Source organism: Rhinoraja longicauda, chromosome 26, assembly GCF_053455715.1.
Source record: "Rhinoraja longicauda isolate Sanriku21f chromosome 26, sRhiLon1.1, whole genome shotgun sequence".
Lineage (NCBI taxonomy): Eukaryota > Metazoa > Chordata > Chondrichthyes > Rajiformes > Arhynchobatidae > Rhinoraja > Rhinoraja longicauda.
This window is the reverse complement of record NC_135978.1, coordinates 17,814,525-17,827,656: the sequence shown is the minus strand read 5'-3', so window position 1 is coordinate 17,827,656 and position 13,132 is coordinate 17,814,525. Positions and strand designations below refer to the sequence as shown.

The window sequence follows — 13,132 nt, the reverse complement described above, 5'->3', positions numbered from 1 at the left end:
TGAGCAAGAGTATTTCAGAAGCATCAGCAAACAATTATAACGGTAAACTATTTCTGCCTTTTTAAAGAGATGGAAAGGTGTTTCTCTCTTTTAATACTTTTATTTTTCCAGTTTCATTTCTCTAACACTGCCTTCATAGATTGGATTTTACAAAGGCCTGTTGCTGTGCGGTTTGTATCTATATTGTGATTCTATCAGGCCATCATACACAAGTAATTTTAGCCCAAGCTGAAACTAGTGAGGGGAGAGCTTGGTTATTTATACATTTGGTGGGGGTAGGAAACCATTTCCACAGGCATTCCATTTCATAATTGATCATTTGACCCATCAAGTCTACTCCACCATTCAATCATGGCTGATCTATCTCTCCCTCCTAAGCCCATTCTTCTGCCTGCTCCCCATGACCTCTGATACCCGTACTAATCAAGAATCTATCTATCTCTTCCTTAAATATATCCACTGACTTGGCCTCCACAGCCTTCTGTGGCAAAGAATTCCACAGATTCACCACCCTCTGACTAAATAAATTCCTCCTCATCTCCTTCCTAAAGGAACGCCCTTCAATTCTGAGGCTATGACCTCCAGTCCATTTGTTCTCTCCACTCTTACTTCCACCTTGTTGGATGTTAAACTGAAACTGTTTAACTGTGCTCTTATACTGACGTCACTTCCTGTGTACCAGATATAAAATGCATGTGAAAACAAAATAAAAGTCTTCACTTCCGGTTAGAGCAACACCGATGTATGAGAGCATGTGTGTTTATTCCTCCGAAGAATAAAAGACATAATACCGACTATCCTGCCCTTGAGATGCAAACGTCAACACACCTAAACAATTGAAAGCACGCTTGCTTTCTCATCCTTTCCAATTATCATGCAAGTAGTCAATCTGTAACCTTAATGTTCTCTCCCTAACCTGTTGAGTATCTCCATGATTATCTGATTATATTCTGCGAGTCTTTTCTTCCATTTGGTATATCGAAACTGATGTACATCGTAACTCCATCTACTTCTCTAGTTCCAAATCCATTAATACACTTCTATATACAAGCTATCAAACTCAGTTTTGAACTCCCTGTTTCGTCAGCGCTTTTTGAAGACAGCATTCCAGATTTCCATTAGCATTTGCATGAAGAGGAACTACCTGACACCCTGAATAATTTTGTTTTGCGCTTTTGCAAATTCTATTTCCACCCTCCCACTCATTCATTTATTGGGAAGCTATGACTATAATTTAACGTGGCTCTGGTCAAATTTGTGCAATGCAGCACATTAAACTTGCTTACATTAAAAAGCCACAAAAAATACACCGGGGGTAGAGAAATCTAGCCTGAGAATTGCTGATATGTCTTCCTCTGCTGTAAATAAAATTGCAAAGCCAGCAAGCTATTTTTCTGACTTGTATTGTTTCCTGGTTGGTTCTTCTTGTACTAGATGCAAGTATTTTCAGAAAGAGACAATTCTTATATTTTAAATGTTTTGTGTTTCTTCAATAGCTGCGAAAGTTCTTCATCATCACGGAAAGAGAGAAAAAAGAAGAGTGGGAAGAGACACAAGAGAGACAGGTGGAGTTTCTTCTGTTCTTCTGTAGTCATACCAGACCCCTCTAGGTATAGTACTCCAATGCAGACTCGATCGGCTGCATAATCCCTGGAGAAAATCATAACGTCTTTATCACATCCTTGGCCACAGCACAATATCTGAATATTATAGCTAAAGGAACCTACATAGCATAAAGATTTTGAAATAGATTACAGTGCAATTTTGAATCTGTTTGCAGACAATCTTTTTTAAAAGCCATGCACACGAGCAAAAGTGAGGGATCTGGATAATTCTTATACCATCGAGTTCCATGGGCTGTTGTTTCAGTTTATTTTGGCCCCCTGTTGCGTGGCATGCCAATATCAATTTGTTGTGGTCTGCAACTGGTACCCAAGGTAGCATTTCAGCTTCCAAATTAGATTCTCTGTCAGGGGATGAGGCCGCAGTAAGATGTCTGGTCAAGTCTCGAGTCCAGTAGGGATTGAAGGTCAAGAAGGGTCCAGTAGGAGATTTGTAGTCAGCGCCAGTGTCAGTTTGGAGATCAAAAAGTTGGTGATCAAGCAGATTGGCTGTTGGAAGAGATTATTTGGTTGAATACAGTACAATGATAGCGGGATGCCCAAAATATACCAGGTAAGTAATGGGATTTAACCTTTGTGGCATCCCAGTTCAACACAGAATTATTAAAATCTAGGCATCTCAGGCACACAACAAAGTAGGAATGTTGTATAGGGAATAACTTGTTCATATGTGATGTGGAAGTTAACTCATGCTGAGCAGATGGGCTGAGGAATGGTTAATGGAATTTAATACAGAGAAATGTGAGATGGTGCAATTTGGGAGCACTAACATGGGCAGGACCTACACAATGAACGGTAGGGCTCTGGGGAGTGTTGTAGAGCAGGAGTATCTAGGAGTACAAGTACATAGTGTGTTGAAAGTGGCATAACAGGTAGATAAGGTGGTCGAAAAGGCTTTTGACACATTGGCCTTCATCACTCAAGAGTATTGAGTATAGAAGTTGGGAGGTCATGTTGCAGTTGTATAGATGTTGGTGAGGCCACATTTAGAGTATTGTGTTCAGTTTTGGACACTGTTATAGGAAAGATTTTATCAAGCTGGACAGGGTGCAGAGAAGATTTACGAGGATGTTGCCATGACTCGAGGGCCTGAGCTATAGGAAGAGGTTGAGCAGGCTAGGATTCTATTCCTTGGAGTGCAGAAGGGTGAGGGGTGATGTTATAGAGTTGTACAAAATCATCCATCAAAAGGAATAGATTGGGTAGATGCACAGTCTCTTGCCCAGAGTAGGGGAGTTGAGAACCAGAGCTCATAGGTGGGAAAGATTTAATAGGAACCTGAGGGGTAACGTTTTCATACAAAGGGTGGTGGGTGTATGGAAGGAGCTGCAGGTGAGGTAGTTGACATAGGTACAGTCGCAATGTTTAAGAAACATTTAGACAGGTACATGGTTAAGACATGTTTAGAGGGATATAGACCAAATGCAGGCAGGTGGGAGTAAGGTAGATGGGACATGTTGGCTGGTGTGGGCAAGTTGGGCTGAAGGGCTTGTTTCCATGTTGGATGACTCTATGACTCTTCAGTCACATGCAAAATTATATATGAAAGCTAAAATGTTGGAAATACTCAGCAGGTCAGGCAGCAATTGTGGAAAGAGGTGGTAATCATTTCAGGTCAGTAACCTTTTATTTCAGAACATTAAAGGTAGGACTTAGAAATTGTGCCAGTGGCTCTTTGATGTCCAAATGAACATCCTGTATCATTGGTTTTCCCAAATGCTCGTGTTAATTGTTTTTACTAAAGAAAATGGTCTCTGTGTTTATGTCTTCTAAAATGGAAAAAGGGACCCACAATAATTGCCTAATATTGTGTTCCAGTGATTTTTTTAAAAACAAGGAGAATGTCTTAATCTCTTTGAAATAAACCACTTGTTTAAGTATCCTTGATACATGGAATCTTAAATTTATTTTGCAAGTATTTTCTTTATGGAGCAATCATAGAGCATTGTGCTCGGGATTACATCGAGCAAACCCCTACACTTACTCACTTCTCATCTTATACAGGTCTGATTCAGGTTCCAGAAAAAAGGGGAGGCGTAGGTAAGCATAGAAAATCGTTAGATACTATTGTAAAGGTTCATCAGCTGCCTACTGTCAATGATCACACAACTAGCGCTATTGGGATTGTGGGTATCAGCTGGTCCTCTATGCTGCAGAAATCTTCTTTGTCCCAGGTCTTCAAACAAGATTGTTTTATGGATAAATATGTCAATAAACCAATTCAAGAGCAGGTTATTTTAGATCTAGTATTTTGCAGTGAGAAGTTAACTAAATAACTTTGTGGTTAAGGGGATTTTAGGGAAGGCTGATGAAAATATGGTAGAGTTTTATGCAAAGATGGGAAGTTATTTAATTTAGTCCAAAGTTATTATTAAATCTAAACAAAGCAAACTACAAAAGTATGAGACACAAGCAGATTGTGGTAAATTGGGAGTCTACGTTAAATGTACGACAGTAAACGAACAATTTTGCCATTTAGATAATTAATTCATAGATTACAACAAATTATATATCTCTTGTAAGGCACTGAAAATAAATGGGTAAACTGGTCCAACCATGGCTGACAGGAACATTTAAATGTAATATTGGATCAAAGATAAAGTCTTACAATGCTGCCAAAAATTGAAAAATCTTGAGCATTGAGGAAATATCCAAATTTGGCAATGGAGGGAGGGCTGAGGTATTAATAAGGAATAAGAAAGTTGAACTTGAGATCTAACAAAAAGCTTTAAAATGTGTAAAATCTGCTGTTGACATGTCAAATACAAACATTAGGGAGAGTTTCTTTCAGCCTGAGACAAGGGAAATTTATACCAGGGAATAAATAAATAGCAGAGCAATTATTTATGTCTGCCTTCTTGGAAGAACAGTTGGTTTATAGTGACTGGGAAATATTAGTTTTAAAAATGTAAAGGAGAAGTTAACGGGTTTGAAGGCTGATTTATCCCCAGTATCTGAAGACCCTCATTGCAAGATTGTTCAGGGTTGCTGATGGAGAGATAGTGCATGCACTGGTTGTCATGGTCCAAATTTCCATTGATTCTTGAGTGATTCCCAGAAATTGGAAGAATACAAATGTAACCCCAGAATTGAAGAGAGGAGAGAGAAAGATCATTGGGAATTAGAGATCAGTTAGCCTGACATCATAGAGCAAATGGCAAAATCTATTAATGAGGAAATGGTAACTTGACACTTTGAAAATTACACCATTGGAAGAGGGGATTTGGAACGGGAAGAGGAAATGTGTAGATCTATTAGAGCTTTTAGTGATTGTAAATAGCAGCATAGATAAGAGCACAGGAGTGGATATGGTGAATTTGGACTGTCTGAAGACTTTCAATCGGGTAGCAATTAAGAGATTATAGACAATAGACAATAGACAATAGGTGCAGGAGTAGGCCATTCGGCCCTTCGAGCCAGCACCGCCATTCAATCTGATCATGGCTGATCATTCACAATCAGTACCCCGTTCCTGCCTTCTCCCCATACCCCCTGACTCCGCTATCCTTAAGAGCTCTATCTAGCTCTCTCTTGAATGCATTCAGAGAATTGGCCTCCACTGCCTTCTGAGGCAGAGAATTCCACAACTCTCTGACTGAAAAAGTTTTTCCTAAATGGCCTACCCCTTATTCTTAAACTGTGGCCCCTGGTTCTGGACTCCCCCAACATTGGGAACATGTTTCCTGCCTCTAACGTGTCCAACCCCTTAATAACCTTATACATTTCGATAAGATTCCCTCTCATCCGTCTAAATTCCAGTGTATACAAGCCTAGTCGCTCCAGTCTTTCAACATATGACAGTCCCGCCATTCCGGGGATTAACCTAGTAAACCTACACTGCACGCCCTCAATAGCAAGAATATCCTTCCTCAAATTTGGAGACCAAAACTGCACACAGTACTCCAGGTGCGGCCTCACTAGGGCCATTTTACAACTGCAGAAGGACCTCTTTGCTCCTATACTCAACTCCTCTTGTTATGAAGGCCAACATTCCATTGGCTTTAAGCAAGTTGGAACTCTGTACCCTGGAAAGATGTGAAGGCTCAGTAACTGAACATATCCAAGGCAGAAAGCAATGGATCAAAGATGAAACGGATGCAAAAAGCTTTTTTTTTCTGTTCTCGTGTATGAGACAGAAAAAAATAAGTGGGGAAAGAGTGGTGTAATTTTTAAATTTCCAGTCAGTAACAAAATTTCTGGTTCGTTATGTTCTTACTTGAAGGTCTGATTTATATGATCGTGGATTGGTTAAATATTTTACAAATGACTTATTTGCTCCACTTCTTTTACTAAAATATAACGCAGGAAGGAAGTAAATGTGGCTTGCAATTATTGTGATGATGATATTTTAAAATAGAGCAAGAAAGGTATGTTACTGCAGTGCCCCTTTTCTGTGTCATTGGCACGTTAATCAGTTCTAATCTTATGTTGCAACACTAGAATCCATGAAGTGCCATCAAACAATAAATAATCTGAACACACTCGAAATATTAAACAAACGGAGCAGTCAAGTTAAATCTAGAGGTGATGGTTAAATTGATGGCAATTGTTGCCTTGAAATTCAGTTGCACTTCTTTTTGTTGCAGATTGCCCTAAAAAAAAGTCACAAAATTGGTCAATAACAAGGGTGCAGAGGTATAAAGATTTCTGTGCACAGCAAGAAGCACTAGATACATAACCTTCACAATTCTGAAAGGGCAGGGTTAAGTTGCAGTTGCACTTTACTGCCCAGTAAACAGAAAAGGGAGTCTGCCCAGTGTTGACTCGCTGCTCATGGTAACCAGACAACAACAAACTATACAGTAGTGATTCCCATGAAGTAGAAAGGAACATAGAAGAGCTTTCCAGTACAATGTGTGGTGAGAGACAGGTCTGGCGCACAGGGGATGATGGTGGAGGCTTCACAGATGGATGCTCAAGTTGTTTCTCTAGGGGTCCTTTCTCAATCTAGCAGTGTCTCATGAAATTTCACAAACTCTCCAAGTTTCAGCTTCAGTTTAAAATAATATTTCATGCCAACACACTTATCGAGAGACAGGCAAGCACATGTAGAATGCATACAGGCACGCATACAAACACTTGCACAATCTGTTACTCAAACCACCAAAACAGTAACTCAAATTTCACTGTACCTTAATTGGTACATGTGACAATAAACTCACCTTCACCTTGAAACCTATTTTTCCTACACCATTCTCAACGACCTAATCCTTTCACAAATTAAGAGGGTAACAGAAAGGTGATTTGGCACCCTTTTGGGGTTTTTTTCCATTTTGGCAAAAGAGTAATGAATAGGAGGGAATCCACCCACAATGGAGGTCCCCACCTCACCCCAAATTCTAGATATAGTGTCTCAAAGTAATTGTAGGATGTAACCCTTTACTCATCGCCAAAAAGATCGAAATCACCTTACAAACAGAGGCTATGTGCAATCTACGAAGCATATTAATAGTATTTCATTGTTGTAATTTGTATTGAGCTGAAGTAGCCATCTTAGTAGCACGTGTGCTGTTTCAAAACTATTATGGTGTGAGCACAGCTAGCTTGTGCAATTCTTCCTTTTTATCATTCTAGGCAATGAGGAGAGACTATATTTCTCCCCTCACTAGAAGAGGGTACAGAGCAGGAGAAGCAACAAATAATACAGAGTGTTGTAGAGCTGAGTGGTCTAGGAGTGCAGGTACATAGTTCCCTGAGAGGAACATCACGGGTAGTGATGGGCTTGGCATTGATATTGTGGGCTGAAAGGCCTGTTCTTGTGATAGTCTATTCTATGTTCGAAAGTCTTTTTAGATTCATTAGAAACCTGAGGGACAACCTTTTCAAACAGAGGGTGCTGGATATATGAAACGAGCTGTCAGGGGAGTTAGTTGAGGCAGGTACTATGACAGCATTTAAAAGACACTTAGACAAGTACATGGAGAGGAAAGGTTTAGAAGGATATGGGCCAAATGCATACAAATGGGATAGTAAAGATATTATCAGACCTGCATGCCCAAATTGCTGGAGATGATGAGGAGCGTAGAGGAGTCCACCTCTGTGCTCTTGCAAGAGAAGGCGCAGAGTCAGGAATCAAGAGCCTACACCCTGGAGGCGATGGACATTTGTTGGGGAGCTAGATGTTTGATGCAGGAGGAGGCCACAAAGTCTTTCTACTTCTGTACAGTTACACACTGATATAATTAGAGGTCTGGTAGTTGTCACACGGGAATAGCATGAGCTCCTCAGGGTCAGAGATAAACCAACATTTCAATACAAAAGCAATGCCACTTGTGAATAGATTGCTGGTATGAGGCAGGATTCTCAAGCAGCAAAGGGATGCTTATACATGAGTGAACGGCTACTCTCCATGAGTGGAGGTTTGCCATGCTAAAGCAGATTGCCCCCTTATTCTTACTGAGAAACCGAACATGTGAATTAATCTCTCATCTACAGGTGATTTGGGGATGGGATGTCTATCAACCAGCTCAGCATTCAGTCTGAATGTTCAAACCGGTTCTTGGTGTGTAGGTTCAGTGTGGTACACTGTCCCAGCAAAGGCTTCAGAGTCAACTTCTCCCATGACCTGTTGGGTGACACAATCATCACTGGCCCATTGCCAGCCATCGAAGACTGTTCTTTTGATTAGCTGAGGGCTAGGGTGCCAACTATCTCACTCCCAAATATGTCACCACCTCGTGCCCCATGTAACCTCAGGCAGCCATTGGCCACGTGCTCCCGCTCCACCAATGGCGGCCGCCCGGGCGGGGAGGCGGGTTGCCACGCAACCTCCGTTAGGCGGCACATGGGCCTCCGGACCTAGACTATCCGGAGCCAAAATGTCGGAAACCTAGAGTGTCGGGACCTAAACTGTCGTGACCGACAGCGTCGGGGCCTACAGTGTCAGGACCTACAGTGTCTGGGCCTACAGCGCCCCGGGCCTAATATGGGAAAAGAGCGGCCCCGTACGGGACAAACCAATTTAGCCCAAAATATGGGATGTCCCGGCTAATATGGGACAGTCGGCAACCCTACTGGGTGCAATAGTCTGAAGCCACCCTGTTTAGAGCCAGAGTTTCAAGTAGGTCCTCAAGGATATCTGCATGGACTGTAAAGGAAATGGAGCTGCCTTCCAATGGTCAGACTTCAGCATAGGGCCGGCACCACAATGTACGGCTAAACAATCAAAACCCATCTACAGATGTTGTAATTTTAGTTTGGTATGAGCAGTTACCTAACGCATTGTCAATTTGAACACTTAACATTTTTCACTGTAGAGATAATTTACACAGGTGTGGCAACTGCTGGCATTGTTCCATATCCTACGGTACCTTCTTTACAAGCTTGCTAATGTGATGCATTTCAGGATGGTACGCTTGAGAAAAACCTTTATTGGTTGTTGACAGCGGCAAATAAAAATAATTACCTCTCTGCCATGCAATGTGTGATTATCAAATAATTTGAACAATGTTATTTATGGCTGTTGTGTTATTCCTATAGAGGAATTTAAACTCCAAGGAATGTAGACCCATGCTATTTAGTCTAAATTGATAGGACAACCTCTCATTCCCGGAATCAGCCAGCGAATATCCTTTGTAATGTCTCTAGAGTTACTATTTCTTCAGTTTTAGTTAAGTGGACTAAAACTGTATGCAGTAATCCAGCTGAGGCCTCATCATCATCCTGTAAAGCAGCAACAAAACATCCCTTTTTTAAACTTGAAAGACAAAATGTTGTTTGCCTTCTCATTTGTCGTCCCTCCATTGCGATCATAACCCATTTTTCAGTTCTCTTACTATTGCACCTAAGTCTCTCTGAACTTCACTCATTTGCAGTCTCTCTCCATTTAGATAATAGTCTGCCTCTTACCGATGTATACAACTTCCGCACATTAAACTACATCTGCCAGTATTTTGCCCATTCACTCAATATGCTTGTATCCTGTTGCAGTATCACAATAGGGCCTTCTGTCTATTTTTTTGTATCATCAACAAATTCTGAAATTTTGCTTACAACATCTCTCTTCAGATCACTAATATAAATAGCGAATAACTGCGGCAAGAACTGCTCCCTGAGGTATTCCACTAGTTACCTCCTTCCGGTGAAAGAAGTGCACATTTATTTGAACTCTGTTGTCTATGAGTAGGAAAGACAACTTTCCTACTCAGATGCTGGTTTAAATCGAAGATAACCACAAAATAGAAATAGAGAAAAATAGGTGCAGGAGTAGGTTATTTGGCCCTTCGAGCCAGCACTGACATTCAGTATGATCATGGCTGATCATCTAAAATCAACACCCCATTCCTGCTTTTTCCCCATATCCCTTGATTCCTTTAGCCCGAAGAGCTAAATCTAACTCTCTCTTGAAAACATCCAGTGAATTGGCCTCCACTGCCTTCTGTGGCAGAAAATTCCACAGATTCACAACTCTCTGGGTGATAAAGTCTTTCCTCATCTTAGTCCTAAATGACCTACCCCTTATTCTTAAACTGTGACCCCTGGTTCTGGACTCCCCCAACATTGAGGGTTTTTTTTTCATGCATCTAGCCTGTCCAATCCTTTAAGAATTTTATATGTTTTTTATAAGATCCCCTCTCATCCTTCTAAATTCCAGTGAATACAAGCCCAGTCGACCTATTCTTTCATCATATGTCATTCCCGCCATCTGGGGAATTAACTTGGTGAACCTACGTTGCACTCCCTCAATAGCAATAATGTCTTTCCTCAAATTAGGAGACCAAAATTGCACACAATACTTCAGGTGCAGTCTCATCAGGGCCCTGTACAATTGCAGTAGGACCTCCTTGCACTTAAACTCAAATCCTCTCATAATGAAGGCCAAAATGCCATTAGCTTTCTTCACTGCCTGCTGTACCTGCATGCTTGCTTTCAATGACTGATGTACAAGCACACCTAGGTCTCGTTGCATCTCCCTTTTTCCTAATCTGACACCATTCAGACAATAATTTGCCTTCCCATTCTTGCCACCAAAGTGGATAACCTCACATTTAGCCACATTATACTGCATCTGCCATGCATCTGCCCACTCACCCAACCTATCCAAGTCACCCTGCAGCCTCATAGCATTCTCCTTGCAGCTCACACTGCCACCCAACTTTGTGTCATCCGCAAACTTGGAGATGTTACATTTAATTCCCTCGTCTAACTCGTTAATCTATCTTGTAAATAACTGAGGTCCCAGCAGCAAGCCTTGCGGCACCCCACTAGTCACTGCCTGCAAGACTGAAGAAGGGTCTTGACCCGAAACGTCACTCATTCCTTCTCTCCAGAGATGCTGCCTGTCTCGATGAGTTACTCCAGCATTTTGTGTCTATCTCTGTTTTCCATGAGACAGCCAGTTTACAATCCTTTCTAACACACTTTCCCTGACACTATGGGCTTTTAATTGATGCACAAGCCTTTATGTGGCATCTTGTCAAATGCCCTTTGTGAATCTACACTAAAGCTACAGATTCCCCTCCGTCAACTCTCCCTGTTATGTCCTCAAAGAAGCGGATTTTCCAAACATAATTTATCTTTTGTAAAATCATGTTGTGACTAGGTTTAATTATAGTCAGCTATCCTAAACGGTTGTCCATTTCTTTCAAAGGAATTGATTTGATTTCTAAAGAATTAGGGGACTCCAGGATTAGGTGCCATACCCAATAAATTAAAGTCATGTCTTTCAGAAGTTCAGAAATAGTTTTATACTATTGTATAAAAAAACATGTTGGCACTGCCTTCAGCTAACCCCAATTGTTCCTGCCGCAACATTTTCTGTACCCATGCTTCAGTGCAATAACTACTTACCGTAGATATCAAGCATGAATAATCAAAAATTATACCTTCTTGAACATCTTAATTGGGCGAATTATGTCGCAATTTGAATGGTAAATGTGCATCATAATGGGTGGTCATTAATCCAATTAAACTTGTTTCCTAACATTGATGAAATTTAATGCTGCATCTCATGAATGGAAGCAACACCCCTCTGACCTGGAAGTACTTCATGCAGGTGTTGCAAGCAATTTGTGGTAAAGTATATTGTTCATCAAAATTTGCCACATTTTATCATAATGAGTAGCAGTATTATTCTCTTGGGGGAAAAGGGGGTATTTTAACTATACATACTGTTGGAATCAGCTCTGAAGCAAGTCTGAAATCTAAAGCACGCTCCTATGGATATCTACACACATATTTGGGCCATATAATTTTACTCCCCTGATTTTTATTCATTAATTTTCTCCGTAGGTCTACAAGCCCTAAAACCAAACGCAAAGACAGAAGCAAACAAAGAAGGCGGTATGTTTAAATTATTAATGATTATCCTAGCGGGACTCGGGGTTCAGCCTTTGATATACAGTAAGCTGCTTTTTGCGCACAGAGAAGGCCTGAATGCTAGATGTTGGACCATGATGATTCTTATTCTTATATTGTTATAGGGGTTTGGTGCAGAGTTCATGATAATGCCAAATAATCTAGTTACACAGCCCTGTCGAGAGCATTTTCCCACATTTGCCTTTTTAGCTTTTCTCTTTTTTTCCCCCTTCGTTTATATATTTATAATGCCTAATTTAAAATGTTGAATAAATGTACAATAATAAAAATTCAAGAACCTATTCTGATCAAATATATCAAATGGTTACCTAAAATTGAGCAACTGAATAATGTTCTAACCTGACTAATTGGACGCAAGTGCATAAAGGGATTGGGGATTTTATTGCCCACCATCACAATGTACTGTAATTGTTACCTAGAATAGGTTCCACCAGCTTATTTTCCTGTTGTAAATGCTACTTTTGGTCTTTCATGTTGGATTCAAATTATTTGCGTAACCAAAATTATTTACGTTACCAAAACCAAAATAACAAATAACCTCGTTGGCCTCCAGCATAAAGCGTGGTACTCAATGCTTTCCTGTGTGAAGACAAAAGACACTGCAGGTGCTGGAATCTAGAACATAAATTAGAATGCCAGAAGGTCTCAGTGGGTCAATATTTTGGGTTAAGATCCTGCATCAGGATTGAGAGGGGATAGGAAAGATTTCCAGTAAATAGCAGTGCGAAGGCAGATGGGATAGAGGCCAATGAGGATGTTGGCCTGACCTTAGCAATGGAGAAGTCCAAGGGTGGACAGTTCAGTGTGGGAATGGAAATGTTGACGTGCCATGCAACCAAAAGCTCAAGATGGCCGCTGGAACTTTGGGGAACGCCACTCATATTCTGCCTGGTAGTCTACAATGCAATGGAATGAGCAATAATTTTTCTAATTTCCAAACCTACACCCCACACCACCACCCCAGTGTTCTCCCACACACACTCACCTGTCCATCTAGATTTCCTCTCACCTTGTTCTCCCTTCCCACCACCTCATTCCATCATCCCCTCCCATGAACTAATGGTTGCACCTATCACCCACCAGTTTCTGTCCCACCTCGCTTCGTGCTGTTATTTCCTGGCAACTTTTTTGTTCCCTCTCAGTCTTGATGCAGTCCCAACTCTAAACGTCAAATTACATTTTTTGCCTCTGCA

General features: G+C 40.9%; 1 protein-coding gene across 9 annotated transcripts in view; it reads left to right on the top strand.

The window, feature by feature from the left end:
* Window positions 1–13,132, top strand: part of srrm3 (serine/arginine repetitive matrix 3) — a 183,664-nt gene that overhangs the window by 122,144 nt on the left and 48,388 nt on the right. For 8 of the 9 annotated variants that reach the window (XM_078422701.1, XM_078422702.1, XM_078422704.1 and 5 more), the window contains 3 exons: window positions 1,497–1,565; window positions 3,627–3,662; window positions 11,853–11,903. In XM_078422701.1, the coding sequence (XP_078278827.1) occupies window positions 1,497–1,565; window positions 3,627–3,662; window positions 11,853–11,903 (156 nt within the window). The remainder of the gene's footprint in view (window positions 1–1,496; window positions 1,566–3,626; window positions 3,663–11,852; window positions 11,904–13,132) is intronic. The other variant, XM_078422706.1, reaches the window with a different exon arrangement.